This window comes from Malaclemys terrapin, chromosome 12 (assembly GCF_027887155.1).
Source record: "Malaclemys terrapin pileata isolate rMalTer1 chromosome 12, rMalTer1.hap1, whole genome shotgun sequence".
NCBI lineage: Eukaryota > Metazoa > Chordata > Testudines > Emydidae > Malaclemys > Malaclemys terrapin.
Genome location: NC_071516.1, coordinates 42,986,893 through 43,007,847, shown reverse-complemented (window position 1 = coordinate 43,007,847; position 20,955 = coordinate 42,986,893). Strand labels below are relative to the sequence as shown.

Here is a 20,955-nt window from a genome sequence, read left to right as displayed (position 1 = left end):
CAACTGACAGAAGGGAACTGCAATGCATGACGGTTGTTAGCAAGAGTCAGGCTTCGTTAGCAAGACAGTCTTTGTTAGCAAGAGTCAAGCTAGCTGTGACCCTGATAACCCTGATAATGCGAGATTTATAGAAGCGAGGAATGTGTGAGGAGGGTGAGGAAGAACTGTGTAATAAGTCATCATGACCTGGTATGTATAGATAAGGTGTAGGAGACCTTGTAAAGATAAGGTATAGAAAATATTGCATGCTGGCAGGAGTCAAAACAATTGAGAGATGTGATGTCAAAGAGATGAAATGCAGCTGTCTGTCCCTCATTATTTTGTGTGAATGAAAGGTATAAATGCTTGCATGTAATTAGTTGCCAGAGAGAGAGACCTGCTTTGCTCTCTCCTCTGCACACTGTGAGAGTTAATAAAGCATCTGACTTGCTAAACCTAAACAAAATAGTGAGAACTCAGTTTTTCTCCGACATCTCTGACACTCGAATCCTCACTACGGACCTTCTTCTTTCCCCCACAGCCATCACACAACATGCTGAGGAAGAAAATGTCCAACCGAACCACTGTGACAGAGTTCCTTCTCCTCGGTTTCTCTGACATTCGGGAGCTGCAGATTTTGCACTTTGTGGTGTTTCTAATGATTTATCTGGCAGGCCTGCTGGGGAATCTCCTCATCATCACAGCCGTAGCTCTCAACCACTATCTTCACACCCCCATGTACTTCTTCCTGGTGAATCTCTCCATCCTAGACCTCGGTTCCATCTCTGTCACCATCCCCAAATCCATGGTCAATTCCCTCATGAACACCAGGGTGATTTCTTATCCTGGATGTGTTGCCCAAATCTTTCTCTTCATGTTCCTTGGTTCAGCTGATTTCGGCATCCTGACTGTCATGGCGTACGACCGATATGTCGCCATCTGCCAACCTCTGCACTATGAGAGAGTGATGAACAGGAGAGCTTGTGTCCAAATGGCAGCCAGTGTCTGGATCAGTGGTATTCTTTACTCTGCCCTGCACACTGGGAACACACTTGCAATATCCTTCTGTGGAGGAAATGTGGTGGATCAGTTCTTCTGTGACATTCCCCAGCTGCTCAAGCTTGCCTGCTCTGACTCAGACCTCAGGGAAACTGGGGTTATTGTCTTTAGTGCATGCTTAGCTTTAATCTGTTTTGTTTTAATAATTGTGTCATATGTTCAGATCTTCAAAACTGTGCTGAGAATCCCCTCTGAGCAGGGTCGGCAAAAAGCCTTCTCCACCTGCCTTCCTCACCTCACTGTTGTCTCTTTGTTTGTTTTCACTGGCATCATTGCCTACCTGAAACCCAACTCCGGGTCCATATCACGTCTGGATCTCATGGTGGATGTTTTCTATTCCTTGATACCTCCAATGCTGAATCCGATCATCTACAGCATGAGGAACAAGGAGATCAAAGCTGCCCTGAGGAAACTGATTGGACCGAGGTTAATTACGACCAATAAACAGTCCATCTTTCTCTTTTGATTTTAATTCCCTTCTATGTTTCCTTATAAAAATAATCAAATGATGACATAATTGACTCCATGAGAACATGGTTTGCCATCTCTTGATGCAAAAAGGGGAATTTGTAGTGGCAAAAATGAAAACACCACTCAAGTCAATGGACTTAATGTAAATGCATGCCAATGCAAATAATATCATTAGCTATTTCTTTGCCTTTCTAGCTATCTATCACAGGATTGTGTTTTGCCACCCATCACCATGCTATGTTAGTAAAATCATTAGCCATATCAAAGTCCTTAGTGAACCTCAGGGAGTGTCTGGCTCTTCTTTTTTGGAGTAAAAATTGGATTGCAGTATCAGTGCCGTAGCTGTTTGTTTTTTGCCTCTATCTCTGTTTTTTAGTTTGTTTTTGGTGGGTTGATTTCTTTCTTTGTTCAAAGTGTTTTTAAGGTGGGAATGACTGGGCAGATGGTAAGTATTCACTTAGACAGCATTGTTGATGTTTTGATACCTAAGGGGGTGCCCAAATGTCATATGTTTGATGTTGTTTTCTGAGCGAGGTGAAAGTTTTCTTTCCAGAATTGTAAAGGTGTGCATAAGAATTGTTTCCGTGGTTGAGTTTCTGTTGAAATAATTATATGAATAGGGCTGGGATATCATTGTGCTTTTAATGATGTGTTAGGGAACCAAGAGCCTTAGGTAGACATGTTTTCATTATTGCAACCCTAAATAAATAAATCAATGCTGTGTCATTCGTGCCATGGTGGGAAAGGGTTGTTTGTTTGTTTGTTTGTTTGTTTGTTTAAGAGGAAGCTGTGAAGTATTTCTTAAAGACAATCATACAGTATAATGAGGCCAGTTTTGATCCCTTTTAAATCTCTGGGATTTAGCCACTCACTTCAAATGGATCAGGATTTGGCCAATGGCCAATACACACAAAGATCCAAGAATGGGTAGTGGTGGCCGGGAGAAAGTGAGTGCAACAGACATGTATGGGTGAATTCCCCATATCAGGTCTCAGAGGGGTAGCCATGTTAGTCTGTATCATCAAAACCAATGAGGAGTCCTTGTGGCACCTTAGAGACTAACAAATTTATTTGGGCATTAGCTTTTGTGCGCTAAAACCCACTTCATCTGATGCATGGAGTGAAAAATACAGTAGGCAGGTATAAATATACAGCAGGTATAAATATACAGCCTTCTGTATTTTTCACTCCATTCATCTGATGAAGTGGGTTATAGCCCACGAAAGTTAATGCCCAGATAAATTTGTTAGTCTCTAAGGTGCCACAAGGACTCCTCAGTATTTTCCCCATCTCAGCTAATCCTGTGCTAATGCAGAGTAGCTCCATCAACATCGCTGGTTTGATACTGGCCCAAAGACACAAGGCTAAGTTCAATAGTGACATAAACACTGGTGTATGCAGTGTTGTTGCAGTCATGTTGGTCACTGAATATTAGAGAGACGCGGTGGATGAGGTAATATTGTTTATTTGACCAAGTTCTGCAGGAGAGAGAGACAAGCTTTCAAATGTATACAGAGCTCTTCTTCAGGTCTGGAGATGAGCTCTGCATCAGGTCCACCTTCTCTCTCTAATAAATACTGGTACGAGTAATTTGCCTGGTGTCATATCATTATAATATTGGTGTAAGTGGAAAAGTACCATCACATGCACTGACCTGGCATTTCATGCAACATCCATTGTAAAATTAGTCACATCCAAGCTAAAAAAGGATCTCACAAAGCAGGCCTATTCTTAGTATTAGAATACCCATCTTTGTGCCTGGATATATACAATTCATATATGAGAGACAAAAGCATAGTATGTGATTCGAGAGATAGATCGATGGATCGATCAATAGATAGATAACGTCGCTTATTGTGACTCATTTCCTCTTCATGTCTGTCTATAAATATTCATTATTAAACATTATTTACCAAAGGATTTCTATGAGTATCTTACTCCACAGATCATTTACAAACAACTCATAATAAGTACCTGGTGTTTGAGCCGTTTTCACTGGCAACCTTTTTAACATGCCCTGTTTCTCTTCCCTGAGTGGATAAATTAAACTATCACACCAAGGTTCATTAGATATGATGGTGCCAATCCTCAACTAGTTTAAATTGTCATTGCTCCACTGAAATCAATTGAGTTTGAGAATTTATACCAGCTGAGAATCTGCTCTGAATGCTCATGATTATTAATCCATAGCTCACTTCCTTTGCATATTTTGCACTAAGGCCCTGATCCAGCAAACCCCCTTAGAAAGTGCTTAACTTTAAACATGTGAGTAGTTCCACTGATGATTTACAGTTAAAAACTCATCCTTTATTGGATTAGGGTTAGGGCTAGGTCTAAACTTGTGTCAGACCTGTCGCCGCCTGAATATTTCTCCTTCCCCTGTTAATCCATCCCCTACAATTGATGCATTTGAATTATTTACCCCTTGTCAGGACTGGTTTATTAACAGAGAATGAGAGTTGTCTCAAAACTAGAATCTCTGGGTTGCCTTCACCCAGACTTACCAGGCTGTTATGCCCCTCCTGGGCTCCTAACTCCCTCTGATGGGTTCTGTTCCTGCTCTGCAGTGCAGGTCACTCAAGCCAGGCCTTCCCTCTGGCTGCTCTGGAGAGCTTCTTCAAATGTTCTCTCTGGCCCTGTGTCTCCTCTCTGCATCCCGTGCAGGAGGCTCCCTACTCCCTGACTTTCTTCTACTCTTTATCCTTGGATCAGAGATCACAGCTGGGGGTCCCTGGCTAGAATGGGAGCTCGACTCTCAGCTCTTCATCCTGGAAGCCCCAAGAACCCTGGCTCAAGACATTTCCAGAAGTTGCAATTATTAGAAACATGAAAGTGCAACATCTCTCCTCTCCTCTCCTCTCCTCTCCTCTCCTCTCCTCTCCTCTCCTCTCCTCTCCTCTCCTCTCCTCTTCATTTAGACACCAGGAGAACCAAAATCTGCTGAGACAACTGAGCAAACCAATGCTGGTACATTGACAGTGGAATGCTTTCTGAACCCGCAGCCCAAGTCTGTTAAACTTCAGGATGTGCCCTATGGCCTACCCATTCTCCAAAGTTTTCCTTGAAGACATGAATACAGGACATGATATGACTGGGAAAAATTATATGGAAGTTTTGTTGGCTGAAGAGGGAGAACATTATGGTTGGTGAATAGGGCATGTTCTCATTGTCATTGAAAAGGGAATAAGGTTAGTGTTGGTTGGGGGAATTGTATACATTGTCAAGGGGGGGAAAGATAGGTGGAGGAGGGAAAGTCTGTGATTGTTGGAATGTGGAGAAGTGTAGGGTAGTGAAGGGCAGAGAAAACTATGGCTGGTTGAAGAAGGAGAGTATTCTAGCTCATCGGTGGAGAAAAGTTTGCCATTTGCTTAATGGGGAAAAATTACAGTTAGTTAATGGGAAAATTGTTTGCTGAAGGAAAAAGAATGTTATGCTAGATACATTGCTGAGTATTTGGTGGACAAAGTCAATGTATTTTACATGTGTTATTACCGTACTGGGCACAGACCTACAGTTTGGGCTCTCTTTTCAGTAAACATGGATAAGTAATACAAATATTGCAGTAACTTGATTCTATTGTGACAGATTTTCGTTACCAATCTGCCTGAGGCCAGAGTTGATCAGGCTGGGGCCACAGGATCTTTTGGGGAGGAGATGACGAAGCACACCAAGTGTCTAAATTTTAAAGCTTTATTATTATAATAATAAAATAACAGCAAATAATCCTGGGCTCCTTGGGGGTGAGTGTTCCACTTGGGGACTTCTGCTTCTGGTGCTCTTTGTGCCAGTTCAAATCGGTCTTCCGTGGCTTCCTCAGCTTCCCCAAAACATACCTGCTAGACTCTGTTTTCCTCCTTGTTTTCCTTTGTACTGGCCTTCGCTGTCTCCCTCATTTTGTGCCGTCTCTGCAGGTCTGTTCAGTTGCATCTTTCTTTCTCACGGCTGATGGGGGTGAATTTCAACCCCCCCCACCTTTCTTGGCAGGTGGCCGAGAGTCAGATGTGTGCTGTGACCTTGAGCTGGTTGGAATCGATGTCTTATCTCGGGCCTAGTAGGAGCATAGAGTTAACCCGTTCTCTGCTCTCTTCTTCCTTCCCCCCTCTCTCTCGGCCTCTCGTAACCTGCAAAGGAATCTTCCATTCCACACTTTCCCCTTTAACCCCTTCCCAACATGCCTTGCGATGTTTGCAACAGTGTTAGCCACTTACAATGCTGATCTGTCTTCCCTGGGGGTTCCCTGAGGGAGGGGCCATTGGGGTGTGACACTATGGCTCAGGCCACAAGGCTATATCTATGTAAGAGATTACCCAGTAGGATGGGGCCCATTCCTACAGCCGTTGCTCAGACTGCACTGCCACTGACTGCTGCCAGAATGTTGAGTAAAGCCTGCAGGATCTGGCCCTGGCATCCCAAATTCAGCACCAAACAAGCACACCTTCTCCAATGTAGAACAACAGCAGGGGCTGAAAAATGTTTCCAAATCCCTGAAGTCTGCAGAGAAAATGCTCTGGTTCCTCAGTGCAGGACAGTGTGTCCCAAATTACATTGTTTCTGTCAGCAGAGAGAACAAAAGCCTTGTTAGGCAGAGCTCTGTGCATTGAACATAAGATCATAAGAACATAAGAACAGCCATACTTTGTCAGACCAAAGGGCCATCTAGCCCACTATCCTGTCTTCCAACAGTGGCCAATGCCAGGTGCCCAGAGGGAATGAACAGAGCAGGTAATCATCAAGTGATCCATCCCGTTGCCCATTCCCAGCTTCTGGCAAACAGAGGCTAGGGATACCATCCCTGCCCATTCTGGCTAATAACCATTGATGGACCTATCCTCCTTGAACTTATCTAGTTCTTTTTTGAACCTTGTTATAATCTTGGCCTTCACAACATCCTCTGGCAATGAGTTCAATGGGTTCACTGTGCATTGTGTGAAAAAATAGTTCCTTCTGTTTGTTTTAAATCTGCTGCCTATTAATCTAATTTTGTGACCCCTAGTTCTTGTGTTATGGGAAGGAGTAAATAACACTTCCTTATTTACTTTCCCCACACCAGTCCTGATTTTATAATGCTGAGCAACTTCCCCCCCCCCCCCCCCGCCGCCTTAGTGGAGAAGCCATTTTGGAGAAGCTGCTTCCCAAATCCTTGAGTTGGATTCTCCAACGGGCCACCTTGGAAGACAGGGTAATGAGCCCTAGACAGACCTTAGAGGAAAGGGCAGTGGTATTTAGGGGAAACTGTTGGAGCTTCAGGCTATGACACCACCCTATCCCCATCCACACACACAAAAGGCTTTCAAGAGTTAGCCCCAATCCCAAATAAACAAAGTGAATTCTGACAGGCTGGGTCCTCAGCTGGTGTAAATTGGCCAGAGCTTGATTGAAATCAAAGGGCCAGGTCATCAGTTGGTGTAAATAGCCATAGCTACTTTGAAATCAATGTAACTGCATCAATTTACACCAGCTCAGGACATGACCTTTCATTTTTCATGCTTGCCTCTGGGTACCTCTTAGTGGCCAATTTTGAACACCCTGGGCAGCCCGACCTGTGGGTTCCTCTGGTGGCTGCCTCCCAAGAGCTGATGATGCAATGCAGGAGAAAAAATGCTCCCAGTGATAATCATGTGGAGTTAATGAAGGAACAGGTTATTCCAGGCCAGCTGAGCTTCTGGTGCCGCTAGTCTCTTAATTATTGTATGTCACATGCCTGTGCTATAAATATACATTTGACTTGTCAAATACCTTAGCCAGATCTGCCTTGTTTTTTAGCCAAAGGTCCTTTAAGGTATGTTGCCATCGTGTGAGATCCAGGGCAGGTGCTGTTCCCCCTCTGGGAGGTTAGGGTTGGCTTGGACAGATTGTCCAGGTGGTTTGTTCCTGAGGTCACATCAGAGCTGGGCTCACAGCTCTGGAGACCGGATTCAGCTATTTAGACCCAGAGCAGGGACATACTGAGCTGTGACAGTGTTTGATGCCTGCACAACCCAGGAGCAGTTCTAGATCTTCAGGGGTTTTCAGTCCCTCAACCCATTTAGTCCATCGCCTCTTGGCCAAGCCTGCCTAAGGAGGGGAACAGGGAGCACCCACCTGTGGAGTGGCTTCCTGTCTGCTAGGAACTCTGGAGAGACCCAGGGACTCAGGAAATCCATCCATGGGACATGGAAACCACTGCTGGATAATGCAGTGATGTTTACATGAGAGAGATAAGGTGATAGACTGTTGTGCATGGACATATATAGATAGATAGTGGCCAAATTTTCTACCACTGGAGGGTCAAATGCATCACAAATTGGGAAAAATTATCCAAAGACCAACACAGTAAGTTTGCTATTTCAACTAAATAAATATGTTAGAGTATTAATGTACAGGGCAAATTTAAGAACCTAAATCTGACTTCCAATTTTAACTCTTTATAACTTTTGCTATCTATTCAATCAAACAAGTAGGGATAGTCAGATTTTTTTTTCTTTCCTTTTTGTTAGTAAATATTGTCTTTTCACACAGGTCCCCTAAATGCCCAAATTTTGGGGCTTTGGCAATAGAGAACCAATTTTTTTCTGCAGAAAACTGCTGAAAACTGGAAAAGTCCAACCAAAATCCCCCCCTCACAAAAGGAAAAAAATGGCCTTTGGATAGATAGATAGATAGATAGATAGATAGATAGATAGATAGATTTAACTGAAAAACAATTTTTTTTTAGAACAGTTTAACAAGTACATTTTTCACCAGCCGTATTTGGAAATTATCTTTCAGGCCGAGTAGGAAGCAGTAATATTGTTTATAATTTCAAATACCATCATCCTGTCATATCCATTTTTATTTCTGTATCAAAGATATAGCAGCAGGATGGAAGAACTGAGTAAACAGCAGAGTTGACAACCCAGAGAATATGGGCTGTACCTAACAGGCATACTAACACCTTGAAACTCAGAGTCGGGGTTCAATCGAGCAGTTGCAGCCTATCTGTCTGGACCCTGCCCAAAGACATTAAGGGCACATCTACACTGCAGCTAGGAATGTGCTTCCCAACTCAGGAAGGCAGATTTCACTAGCTATGCTGTAAAAATAACAGAGTAAATAACAGCAGCACAGGGAGTGACTCAGTCTAGCCACCTCATAAGTACGGCCATACTGGGTCAGACCAAATGTCCAACTAGTCCAGTATCCTGTCTTCCGACGGTGGCCAGTGCCAGGTGCCCCAGAGGGAATGAACAGAACAGGTAACTATCAAGTGATCTATCCCCTGTCGCCCATTCCCACTTCTGGCAAACAGAGGCTATGGACACCATCCTTGTCCATCTTGGCTAATAGCCACTGATGGACCTATCCTCCATGAATTTATTTAATTCTTTTTGAACCTCAGTACAAACCCAGCAGAACTCCATGGGTACATAGTCAGATGGAGCCTGAGCTGGTGCCCAGGCTACCTCAGGGCTACATGGGTATGTTTTCTGCAGTAACTTCAGCAGAGGTACCCCATGTCTGTTTACTGGAGCTGGGAAGATGCTCCCCGATGCAGCATAGATGGACCTCCAGGAGGTCAATGGGACAGGAATCCAGATCTCCTGGTCTATCACCATATCCCGTGTGCAACACTGCTGCCAGCTAAGCACAAAGGATGTAAATGGGTGCACTGTACATACACATTATAAGCCATAGCCCATCCCCCATAGAGTTCATAAAAGACCAGGCAGACAAAGGGAGGGAGGGGAAACAGAGGCTTGGGGAGGAGAAGTGACCAGCCCACAGTCACACAGCAAGCCACTTTCAGAGATAAGAACAGAAATCAAGTCTCTTGATGGTCGCTGTCCCACTCAGACCAGACATAAAGACACTGAGCGATGGTACTAGCCCATCAACACCCAGAGATGGGAGTGGAGCTGGGATTGGTGCCATCAGTCAATTTGTAACCAGATATCAGGTCATCTATATATAGAGCTGGGGAAGGAATCATTACACACAAACTTACATTTTGGATGCTCAGCGAGTATGTCATATTTCCCTAGTGGGAATCAGGTGGTCTTGGATTTCTGGTATTTTAGTTTCATGCCAAAGTTTTTCCTCTGTTGTTTGACAGAGGTGAGGGACCATCTTTGCTAGATCTGTGGGCTTGTAATTTGTTCTTGTCTTTAATGCATTTGTTCAAGTGACATCTTAGGCCAGATACTCATATGGTGTAAACTAGGGTAACCAGATAGCAATTGTGAAAAATTGGGAGAGATGGTGGTGGTGGGAGGGAGAGGGGGGGGAAATGGAGCCTATATAATACAAAACCCCAAGTATTGGGACTGTCCCTATAAAATCAGGACATCTGGTCACACTAGTGTAAACTGATGCTGCCCCTAGGACTATAAGAGAGTTGTGTCAATTGACACTAGTGGGCTGATTAGTGGTCTGATTGCATGCAGTAGTTGTAGCCACGTTGGTCCCAGATTATTAAAGACACAAGGTGGGTGAGGTAGTCTGTGTGGTTCAAAAGTTTGTTTCTCTCACCAATAGAAGTTGGTCCAATAATGGGTATTGCTTCACTTAACTTGTCTGTCTAGTGGTCTGATTGTCAGCGGTGAGTAGCACTCACTGCTCCTAGTCAATGGGAGGATGGGAGGAGTACTGTGCACATTTCACAGTAGATGATGAGGCATTATTCAGAAGGCAATAACGGTAATTCCCTCTGACTCCCTAATCCTGACCATTGCCCTTCTCCTTCTCTCCACAGCTATCACACAACGTACTGAGGAAGAAAATGTGCAACCAAACCACTGTGACCGAGTTCCTTCTTCTGGGATTCTCTGACATTCGGGAGCTGCAGATTTTGCACTTTGTGGTGTTTCTAATGATGTATCTGGCAGGCTTAATGGGGAATCTTCTCACCATCACAGCCATAGCCCTCAACCACCATCTTCACACCCCCATGTACTTCTTCCTGGTGAATCTGTCCATCCTGGACCTTGGATTCATCTCCATCACCATCCCCAAATCCATGGCCAATTCCCTCATGAACACCAGCGTGATTTCTTATCCTGGATGTGTCACCCAAGTCTTTCTCTTCATGTTCCTTGGTTCAGCTGATCTCGGCATCCTGACTGTCATGGCGTACGACCGATATGTCGCCATCTGTCAACCACTGCACTATGAGAGAGTGATGAACAGGACAGCTTGTGTCCAAATGGCAGCCAGTGCCTGGATCAGTGGTATTCTTTACTCTGCCCTGCACACTGGGAACACATTTGCAATATCCTTCTGTGGCAGTAACAGAGTGGATCAGTTCTTTTGTGACATCCCCCAGCTACTCAAGCTCGCCTGCTCTGATTCAGACCTCAGTGAAACTGGGGCTATTGTCTTCAGTGCATGCTTAGCGTTAAGCTGCTTTGTTTTCATAATTGTGTCATATGTTCAGATCTTCAAAACTGTGCTGAGAATCCCATCTGAACAGGGCCGGCATAAAGCCTTCTCCACCTGCCTGCCTCACCTCATTGTGGTCCCTTTGTTTATTTTCACTGCCATATTTGCCTACCTGAAACCCACCTCAAGTTCCACATCACAGCTGGATCTCTTGCTGGATGTTCTCTATGCTGTGGTCCCTCCAATCCTGAATCCGGTCATCTACAGCATGAGGAACAAGGAGATCAAAACTGCCTTGAGGAAATTGATTGGATGGAGATTATTCACGACAAATAACATGTCCATTTTTCTCATTTGTTTTTAAGTTCCTTCTATGATTCCTTAGAAATAAATTAACTGCTAACATAAATAAATAGATGCCATCTATTGAGGCATTTTTCATCTCTTTGATGGGGTTTTGTGAATGAGCTGAATGTTTTCTTTCCACAATGATAAAGGGGTGCAGAAGAGATATCTGCATGGTTGATTTCCTGTTGAAATAATTTTACAAATACGGATGGGATATCAACATCACTGATTTAATACTGACCTGGCTCTGTCCCAAAGACATTAAGCTAAGTTCAATAGTGACATAAACATTGGGTTAAGTAGTGTTGTTGAAGCCATGTTGGTCCCAGGATATCAGAGAGACAAGGTGGATGAAGTAATATATTTTATTGAATCATCTTCTGCAGGTGAGAGAGACAAGCTTTCAAACTTATACAGAGATTTTCTTCAGATCTGAAGATGAGCTCTGAGTAAGTTTGAAAACTTGTCTCTCTCACCAACAAAATTGCTCCACCTTCTCTCTCTAATAAATACTGGTGTGAGTTATGTGTCTGGTGTCATATCATTATAATATTGGTGTAAGTGGAAAAGTGCCATCACATGCACTGACCCAGCATTTCATGCACCATCCAGTGTAAATCTATTCACACCCAAGCTGAGACAGGGTCTCACAAACTGGCCTATGATTAATCTTCAAATACCATCTTTTTGCATGGTTATGTACACTACATATATGATGTACAAAAGCATAGTAAGTAATTCAAGAGACAGGGCAAGAAATAGTCCTTACACAGAACTATATAACTGTCACTTGATTCTATATGTACATCTATATGATTCCACTGAGTTCCTGGTTGTGGATAAGTGCATCCTAGCCGTCCAGACTGAGACACACATCCCTTCTGGTTAGTGTCTCCCACTGGGTATTCTAGGGGCCTCCTTGCCGAGTAAACTGGCTTTTGTGGATCCTATTCTGAGGTGTCTGTCTCTCCCTGTTCATTGTATAGGGAGCCGGGGCACCTAACACAGGCTTTGTGGATCCTGATGCTTGTAGAGCACCTAAGGGCCACATTTTAAAGGTATTTAGGAGCCTTGTGTGATTTCTAGAAGTATGAATTTAGGGTTTTGAAAGTTTAGGGTCTGTGCCAATCTCAGCGGAGATAGGGACCATCTCACCTCTAGATCACATGGAACAATGTGGTCCCAAGTGTGCATAAGGCAAAAGGTCATTCCATTCACTGGATATATGACAGTCCATGGTAGCTGGGCACCTTTGAAAATGAAGTTGGCTGGAAAAAGCCAGCTGAGGGCTTTGTAAAATGGGAATTGATTCAGATTCAGATTTAACAAATTGCCCCCTCTCTTTATTATTGGCCAAACAAAACCACCAGAAACAAATATCCTCAAGTTTTGGAGTGTTCAGCATCCAAGCTAGCATTCATTGATGCCTTTAAAGGGACCATTCCCTCTCTATGTACAAGTGGCAATGTTGCCATAAGCATCAATGGTTAGTAAGAATCTTCTGATGGATTTGAGGTGGACTGTATGAAATGGACTGGGGATCTTTGTGCAGTTCCCTGATGATGTGTGTTCCCAATACACAAACATCAACCTTACTGGCAATATATTTCCACCTTTGTGTCCCATTACTATAGAGAGGCACAGGGACATGAAGAAGAGAATCCTCTGTCATCTACAGCAAGGGTCCCACTAGGGCAGGGTAAATGCCCATTTTCAGGGAATGGTGACTGGGGGAAGATTGCCCAGCTGCAGGTTCTATGTGCTTTATTAAAAATGTAAGACTTTTACATTTTGGATAATGATCTGAACACTAAGGCCTAGTCCACACTACAGGATTAGCTTGACATAACCTGCCTTGTGTAGACCTAGCAGTAGAAGTGTCTTTGCTTAAATTTTGCTCCTGCCAACATGAGTGGTTCTGTACACCAATTTAGTAACACCATCTCTCCAAGCGACGTAGACTCATGATTGATGTAATTAGGTTGACACAGTGTTAATGTAGACACTGTGTTGCTTATGTTGACTGTTACTGGCATTCAGGAGCTTTCCCATAATGCCCCACACTGACAATACAATCAGTACAAGCGCTCCTGGTGAGGACGCACAACGCTGAAACAAGGAGCCAAGTGTGCGCACACACAAGCATTTTAATAACTGTGGTAGCTGTATGCCAAAGTAAATCAGGTCAACATAACTCTGTAGTGTAGACATGGCCTTAGGGTTAGGTGAGGCAAAGAAAATTAGGACACAAGTGGGCAAGACAAAAAAAAACCCTGTGTATTAAGGATGGAATAATCAATTCCAGTCAATGTGCAGTCAGTGAGAGTTGGGTACCTAACTCCCTTAGGCCACTCTGACAATCCATGTCACAGATCACTGCCTGGAGCAAGAGTCCACTGTATCGTTCCACATTCAGCAGCACCCAGAGCCTACTTACTGCAGATTCAGTTTCAAGTCCCTTCAGAGGACCAAGCCCATTCCCAGCACCTCTCCATGGAACTCAGTGGATTTCTAGCCAGGATACATTGGGCCCATGCTGTTGAGCTGTTTTCTGTTCACTCCCCTGCTAATGTCCACTGGGGATAACCACAGCTCGGTGGCCCTCATGGGAATTTGCTATGGAATTCCTCATTCGGTCTGTTTTTTTAATTGCTTTGGTTGCTATCAACACTTGAATCCCTGTGCTGTTGATACACCTTTGAACACCATGCAGAAGCTTAATGCTATGGAATAGACTGGCACAGATTGTGCCCACTGCCCATTTGAAGGGACATGAGGTCTCAGTTCACACCCCATTTCCATGTGAATGCTACAGACATCTCACAGCAGGATTGCCCAGGATGGCTCAGGAGATTAGAGATGAAGCAGCTGCTTTCACCTCTAACTCACCTGTTCAAACCTAGCCCCAATGAGTACTGACCCAGTGTCCTCCCTTTTTGACTTCTGAAGAAAGATTGACTTTGTGTCTCAACTCCTTGGACACTTAATAACAGCACCCCCCAGCCATCCCCTCCATCCAAGCTGGAACAGCTGACCCCCGTTAGCAGCCTCAGAAGAAACCAAGGACACATTCTGATCAGAAGAGACCGTCTCAAAAGTGGAAGAGACTAGTTCAGTCTCTGATTTCCTGCCACTTCATGGCTTCTCCATGGACACTGTGATAGCCATCAAAGGCGACATGTTTTGCCATGTTAAAACGTGGTGGGTTTTGTAGAGATGAGTTCAAAGCTGATGCATATGATCCATCATTTCCTTATGAGCCAAATCCATATCATTTTGAGGATTCTTCAATGGATGTATTTGCTGTCATGTTACTTTTAAGAGTATTTGCCATAATTATTTGGAGACACATTTTCAAATGTTGCTTTTATTTTGCACTCTGAAAGAACTCCAGATTTGCACACAAAAGCTACATATTTAGACAGGAATTTCAAAGGAATCTAAGGCAGTTTATTCACTAGATAAGAATTCATAAGAACTTGATTCAGGCCCAGGATGTCATAGGTATTTAGGTGTCTAACTCCCATGGGCCTCGGGTCCTTTTTTCTCCATTGACATACTTAGTGACTTTGGTAAATAGCCAATACTTGGTGCTTTACAGGAAGGTCAGAAATCACTTTGCCCAGTGGTGGACATGGGATGTAATTTTCTTCTGATGCTCATAGGCCATTAGGCAACAAATTAAATGGCCAGATTGTCAAAGAAACACAATACACTGGCTGTTGAATAAAGCTGCTCATGAAATGATTGGTTTGTTTGCTTGCTTGTCAAAAATTTTCTTGGGAAATTTTTTTGAGGTTTCTTCAAAAAACCCTAAAGACAAAAATAATAATAAATAAATAAACCAAACAAAACCTGATTTTTTTTTCTTTAGGAAAAAAAAACAAAAATTTCAATGAGAACTGATTTTTTTGAAGAAATTTTCAAGGGGAAATATCAGATGAGTTTGCAAAATGAAAAGTTAAAAACAAAGAATTGGAAAGTGTCAAGAAAAAAGCCAAAATTTCTGAGTGAAACATTTAGTCAAAGTTATCTTATTTTTGACATTTCAAAATGTCAGTACTTTTGGCATTTTTGATGTGTTGAAAATAAGATGACAGTGAAATAATAGAAAGAAGCCCATTTGTGAGTTATTGTTATAGCTGAGGTGTGTGTGTGTGTGTGTAAAAGACTAGCTCTGGGCCTGGTAAGAAACAGGGAGAGACAAGAGCAAAAGGAAGAAAGCAAAGCAGCAGGCTGTAAGTACAGTGTGAACCTGGGAGGAGCCCACAAAGAGGTTCTGGGCTTGTGGATGAATTAAGCTTGGATCTGTAAACTAAGAAACTACTCCTTTTGTCTTGGGTTCCTCCTCCTACAGAGAAGCAGGAATTTGTACATTCCTTGTAACTAAACACGATTGCATCAAAGAAAGTACAAGATTTTATCATCATTTTCTACTTCCAGCTGGAATGAGCTACCAGGCCCCAAACTCTGGCTATCCACTTGGGTCAAAAAGGGGCAACATATCCAAACTCATGTTATTGAGATCAATGCAGGGGTAAACAGGTGAAATCTAATGGTTTGTAATATACAGAAGATCAGACCATATAATCTTTTGGTCCGTTTTGGGCTTAAACTCTAGGAATCGATGACTTTATAGAGCTGCTCTCCACTATGCTTGCATCTGGTTCTAACAGATTTTAGCACATTGATTATTTCCCCCTAAAAGGTTGGACCAACACAAAAAGGAAACAACCATGGTGTCATAATGACACTTGAGAAGCATAATTTGACATTGATAAGAGGTAGCCATTTCCCCTTCTGGATTAACACCCACCAAAAATAACCCAGATATTCACCCAGGGTCATCAAATGTAGTATATAAAGTACAGGAGGAAAAGGGCATACAACCATCAGCCAGCTACTCTGTATTAATGAATTTATGGAAATTAATACCCTCAAAGAACACATGAATATGCCATTATTTGCTTAATTGAGACTAAAAGCTTTATAATACAATGTAGAAAGCCCAAGTTTTAGAATAATGTTAACATTGATGGACCCACTAATTAATGAAAAGAACACCTCAAAGGGCCTGATTCCCATTGGTTGGCCAAGCCTATGAAGGTCTTACAATTAACTTGACAGCATTTCTCTGTCTATATACTCTGATAACTTTTGAATAGCACATCTGATCAGTTCCAAAATTTCAGGGAATATTTTAGGAATCAATGGCCAGAATCCAGCTTATTTTGGGAAAAATCAACAGAGGAAAAATATGGGACACATGGAGCTCCTGCCATATGATTAGCACATCCACAACTACAACCACCTTTGCAATTGTCGGTAGCTCATAGAATTGGTCCACCATTAAAGTCTTCCACCATAACAATACTCTATTTCATCTTTGTCAGTCCTCCCAATAGAGTTTAACATCTTGACATCTTGCATTACTCATAGAGAAAGACAAATAACTAGGGGAAGGACTAGGAGAAAATGTAGGGGAAAGGAGGGAATGGGGGTGTACACAGCCCCTGGCATGGAGAGGGAGAGAACATGGGGACACTGGTCAGGGGACAAAGGCACACATACAACCACTGCTATGGGGGAAGGATGGAGGCCCTGGTATTGGAGGAGGGCAGGATGAGGGACACAATGAACTTCTGGTGGAGGGGAGATTGGTGGAGCTCCAGGGAGGGAGGCTAAAAACACATCTATTTGTGTAACTATTCACACAAATTATTACCAAATACTTTATCTATGGTAATTCACTCTACTTAAGCTCAGGAAAATATATAAGAAATGTAGTCAGAAGGGCTAGAGAAAATGTGGAGGTATAGTGATCCCTAAGGTTATCAGACAGAAATATTACAACATTTTAGGAGAAAATAAATAGATCTTTCAAGATTACTAAAGTTAGGCCACCTGCTGAACTCACAGCTATAGAACAAAGTGGGTTATTGACTCAGGGAAGGACCGATTCACCGTTATTGCTAGTAGCCAGATCTGTGAGAGCTCATGTTTGGAGAAGGACAGATCCACTAACATTAGTAGCATGGAGAAATAAAGTATGGGAAATCCTTCCAATGGAGAAAATGGCAGAGATCCCTAGCTCAGGGTCAAGTAGAATGCATAAGGAATTAATACCATGTTTGGCAGCTGAACATCACGAATTCAAACTTCATGCTAAGAGGCTCACCAATACAATTTTCCCCCATGTCACATACAGTAATTGTGAATGAAAACATTTAATCTGATGGGAAGTTCATGCAAGATAATTATTACAAAATGGAAAAAAAGCTCATCCAAGATAAATTCCATCCTTATAATTTCCTCTCTGAGAAAAGGATTCTTCTCATCAGTCTCCTGATGGCTTTTTTCATCTCAGCATTTTTCAGGGTGTAGATCATTGCATTAATCATCGGGGTGATTAGGGTGAAAAAGACTGAGGCCAACTTGTCCATGGGGAATTTCCGGAAGGGCCGAGCATAGATGAAGGTGGAAGGTATGAATTGTAAACACACAACTGTGATCTGGGTTCCACAGGTGGAGAGAGCTTTGCGCTTCCCATCTGTGACGTGTTTCTTTATCTTGACTAAGATGATGGTGTATGAAATGAGCAGGATGATGAACATTACTATGACAAGCATCCCGCTGTTGGAGACCATCAGCAACTCAACCAAGTAGGTGTCAGTGCAGGCCAGTTTGATGACTTGTGGGACATCACAGTAGAAATTATCCAGGATGTGTGGACCACAGAATGGCAACCGGAGGACCAGTGCGATCTGAACAATTGAGTGAGCCAATCCACCCATCCATGCCCCTGCCACCAGGCCCACACACACACCCTGGTTCATGATATTCAAGTAGCGCAATGGTTTATAGATAGCTACATACCGATCAAATGCCATCAACACAAAAACTAAAATTGCAGCACCAGCGAAGAAGTGGAAGAAGAACATCTGGAGGATGCACTCATTGAATGAGATGGTTCTGTGCTGGGAGAGGAGACCCAACAGCAATTTGGGAGCAGTGACTGATGAGTCGCTGACATCTAGGAAAGCCAAGTTGGCCAGCAGGAAGTACATGGGGGTGTGGAGCTGGTGCTCAGTTATCACAGTGATGATGATGGTAACATTTCCCACCCAGGTTGTAAGGTACACTATGAAGAAGATGATGAAGAGGCATCGCTGAATCTCAGGACTCTGGGTGAGGCCCAAAAGGACAAATTCTGTCACTGTGGAGCTGAGGTTCTGCTGTTCCATTCACTGGCCTCAAAACATGCCTACAGAGGCAACTGTAATAATTAGTATGAAGAAGTTCTTATTACTCCCTCCTTAAATTACTAATGTTAAGTAAGTATTAACTCCTCTTAACTGAATTTGGTTTAGGAATTTCCTTAGCTCACTAAATTCAGTCAGCCTCAGTGGAGGGCAACCCTGCTTCAGCAGACCCTAGGAGTTACACCAGTGGTCATCCTCAGTTCTGGGGTAATTAGGAGTGAAGGAGAACAGCCTACAATTCAAGATCATGTCTAACTGCTGCCTCCATTCACCTTCCTGCAGTTCTGATGCTGCACATCTCCTGAGGCCCAGAGGGTCAGGGTTGAGTGGAATGTGGGTTTCAGAGAGTCCTTTTAAGTTGGACTTCTCAGAGTCCAATGGTTCTCAAAATGCAGGTCACAAAGAAGTGTCAGGAGATCATGATGACCAAAATGCCCTTCCTATATTCACAAGTGACAGGGAAGTCGCAGGTAGCTCCTGGTCTAGACTGAAGAGGAATTGAATTGAAAATTTTGAGAACCACTGATTTACAGGATTCACATACCCAACCTGTGGCCTTGATGTGAGAGGTATTGAACATCTGTAGCCCACATTAACAAAGTGATGGTAGTTGTCCCCTTCTAGTGCCTACAAGAAGAGAAGGAATTAAATCTTTTTCTCTTTAGCAGAAATTGCATGTGTTCCCCACATGTGAAATAAATATAGTTACTGTAATGAGATGTCCATGGATTCTGGTGCTTAATTTTAAATACCTCTATTTAAAAGCTGTGAACACTGGAATATTTCCATGAATGAATAGAGATATAAATATTGAAAACTACTGTGGGGTTATGGATGCTCAACTCCCATTAACATTTTAAAAAATCTCTAGAAGTAGTTGGCAAAAAAAAAAAATGTTCCCAATAATGTTCTCAAGAAATTGTCAATATTTCTAATTTTACAAGGTTAAATTTCTAAAGCAAGAAAATGAAAATTTTCACATCATTGGCAATCAAATCCCATTTTTCATTTAATTTGTAAACAAGGATTTGTTTATTTTTTATTTCAAATTGAAATTTAACTTTTAACTTTAATTCTTCTTTACTGGTGGGGAGTCAAACATATTTGAAATCTGTTGTTATGAAGAATACCATCAGTACCTGGCTCTTTATATCTACAGACCTCAAAGTGCTTTACAAAGGAGGTTGGTATCATTATACCCATTCTACAAATGCAGAACTGAGGCACAGGCACGTGAAGTGAGTTGCACAAGGTCCCCCAGCCAGACATTGAAAAAGCCAGGAAAAGAACAGAGACCTCTGCAGTCCTGGTTCCATGCTCGCTCCACTAGGCCATGCTACTTTCAGTCTCGCACCATTCCCCCATTTTCATCCCTTTTTTTCATTACTTCAAGATTTTTCTCTCCAAACACTAGGTTTTGAGGAAAGCTCATATTTCTACAGGAAATAGATTTTGCCAAAGCATGTCAGCCAGCCGGAAATGTCTCCTCCTTTATGGATAGGGCCAGGTTACTATGTGAACATAGGAATGGCTGTACTGGGTCAGATAAAACAGTTCATCTAGCCTAGCATCCTGTCTGCTGACAGTGGCCAATGCCAGGTGCCCCAGAGGGAATGAACAGAACAAGTAATCATCAAGTGATCCACATGTGCTGTAGGGGGGATGGCTCTGTGAGTAAAGTACTGGCCTCCGACTTTGGAGATTTGGGTTCAGCTTTTGCCCTGCCATGGACAGCTTCTGGGACACTGGGTAACTCACATTTCCACTTGGTCTAGGATTTTCAAGTAGTAAGAGAGTTAGGCATAGGGAATCTCATTCAGGTTTTATCCAGAGATCAGGGCTGTATTTTTTCCAGTTTTCACGTCCCTGCTCCAGAGATAAAACCTTTCAGCTCAGAGCAGCACCGACCTGCTGCCATAAGAAACACTTGATCAGACAGAGCTAGTCATATAATTTTGGGTGGTAAAGGGTCTATGGATTGTTCTCGTCCTAACTCACTTAGGTTCCTGTAAGATCCAAGCCAGTATATGAGCTCACCAGCACCCACTTCCTCTCTGCAGTAACAATGCCTAACGCTAGTACCACATTGTAGATCTTATACAACAAGAATCATTACCTCACTCAAACTCTGTGCTGTTGATCTCAGAGCCGGTCACCTACAAACAATTGAGGATGATCTGGGGAAGTCACATTTCACACCTGAACCTTGCTCTTCTGACTGGCTGGAGCAGGGGACCTGGTTCCAAACAGGAGAGAGTGATGGAAATCTATCCCTTATATCCCATCTGACCCATGCACCAAGACTGGTGCTAGGATCAAAGACTCACTGAAATCCCCCTGAGCTTTACTGAGCCAGATTGAGAGAGTTGCTGCTTTGGAGATTTGAGAAATCAATCTCAAGTGAAATGATTAATAAATTCCTGGAGTTTTTCATTTTGTTTATGTTTCTTTTTAGCCACTCATACTGAACAGGCTTTGGAAATTTACCAGATGGTCTGAG

General features: G+C 42.9%; 3 protein-coding genes across 3 annotated transcripts; 2 read left to right on the top strand and 1 right to left on the bottom strand.

Annotated features, from left to right (window-relative positions):
• Positions 1 to 532: 532 nt before the first annotated feature.
• Positions 533 to 1,504, top strand: LOC128846956 (olfactory receptor 14A16-like). Its single transcript, XM_054046245.1, has one exon. The coding sequence runs from the start codon at positions 533 to 535 to the stop codon at positions 1,502 to 1,504; it is 972 nt and encodes a 323-aa protein (XP_053902220.1).
• Positions 1,505 to 10,240: 8,736 nt separating this feature from the next.
• On the top strand, positions 10,241 to 11,209 carry LOC128846068 (olfactory receptor 14A16-like). The gene has a single exon (XM_054045145.1). The coding sequence runs from the start codon at positions 10,247 to 10,249 to the stop codon at positions 11,207 to 11,209; it is 963 nt and encodes a 320-aa protein (XP_053901120.1). The 5' UTR covers positions 10,241 to 10,246.
• A 6,286-nt stretch (positions 11,210 to 17,495) lies between these two features.
• LOC128846662 (olfactory receptor 4D2-like) lies at positions 17,496 to 18,437 on the bottom strand. Its single transcript, XM_054045905.1, has one exon. It carries the CDS (start codon positions 18,435 to 18,437, stop codon positions 17,496 to 17,498), a length of 942 nt encoding a protein of 313 aa, XP_053901880.1.
• Positions 18,438 to 20,955: the final 2,518 nt, after the last annotated feature.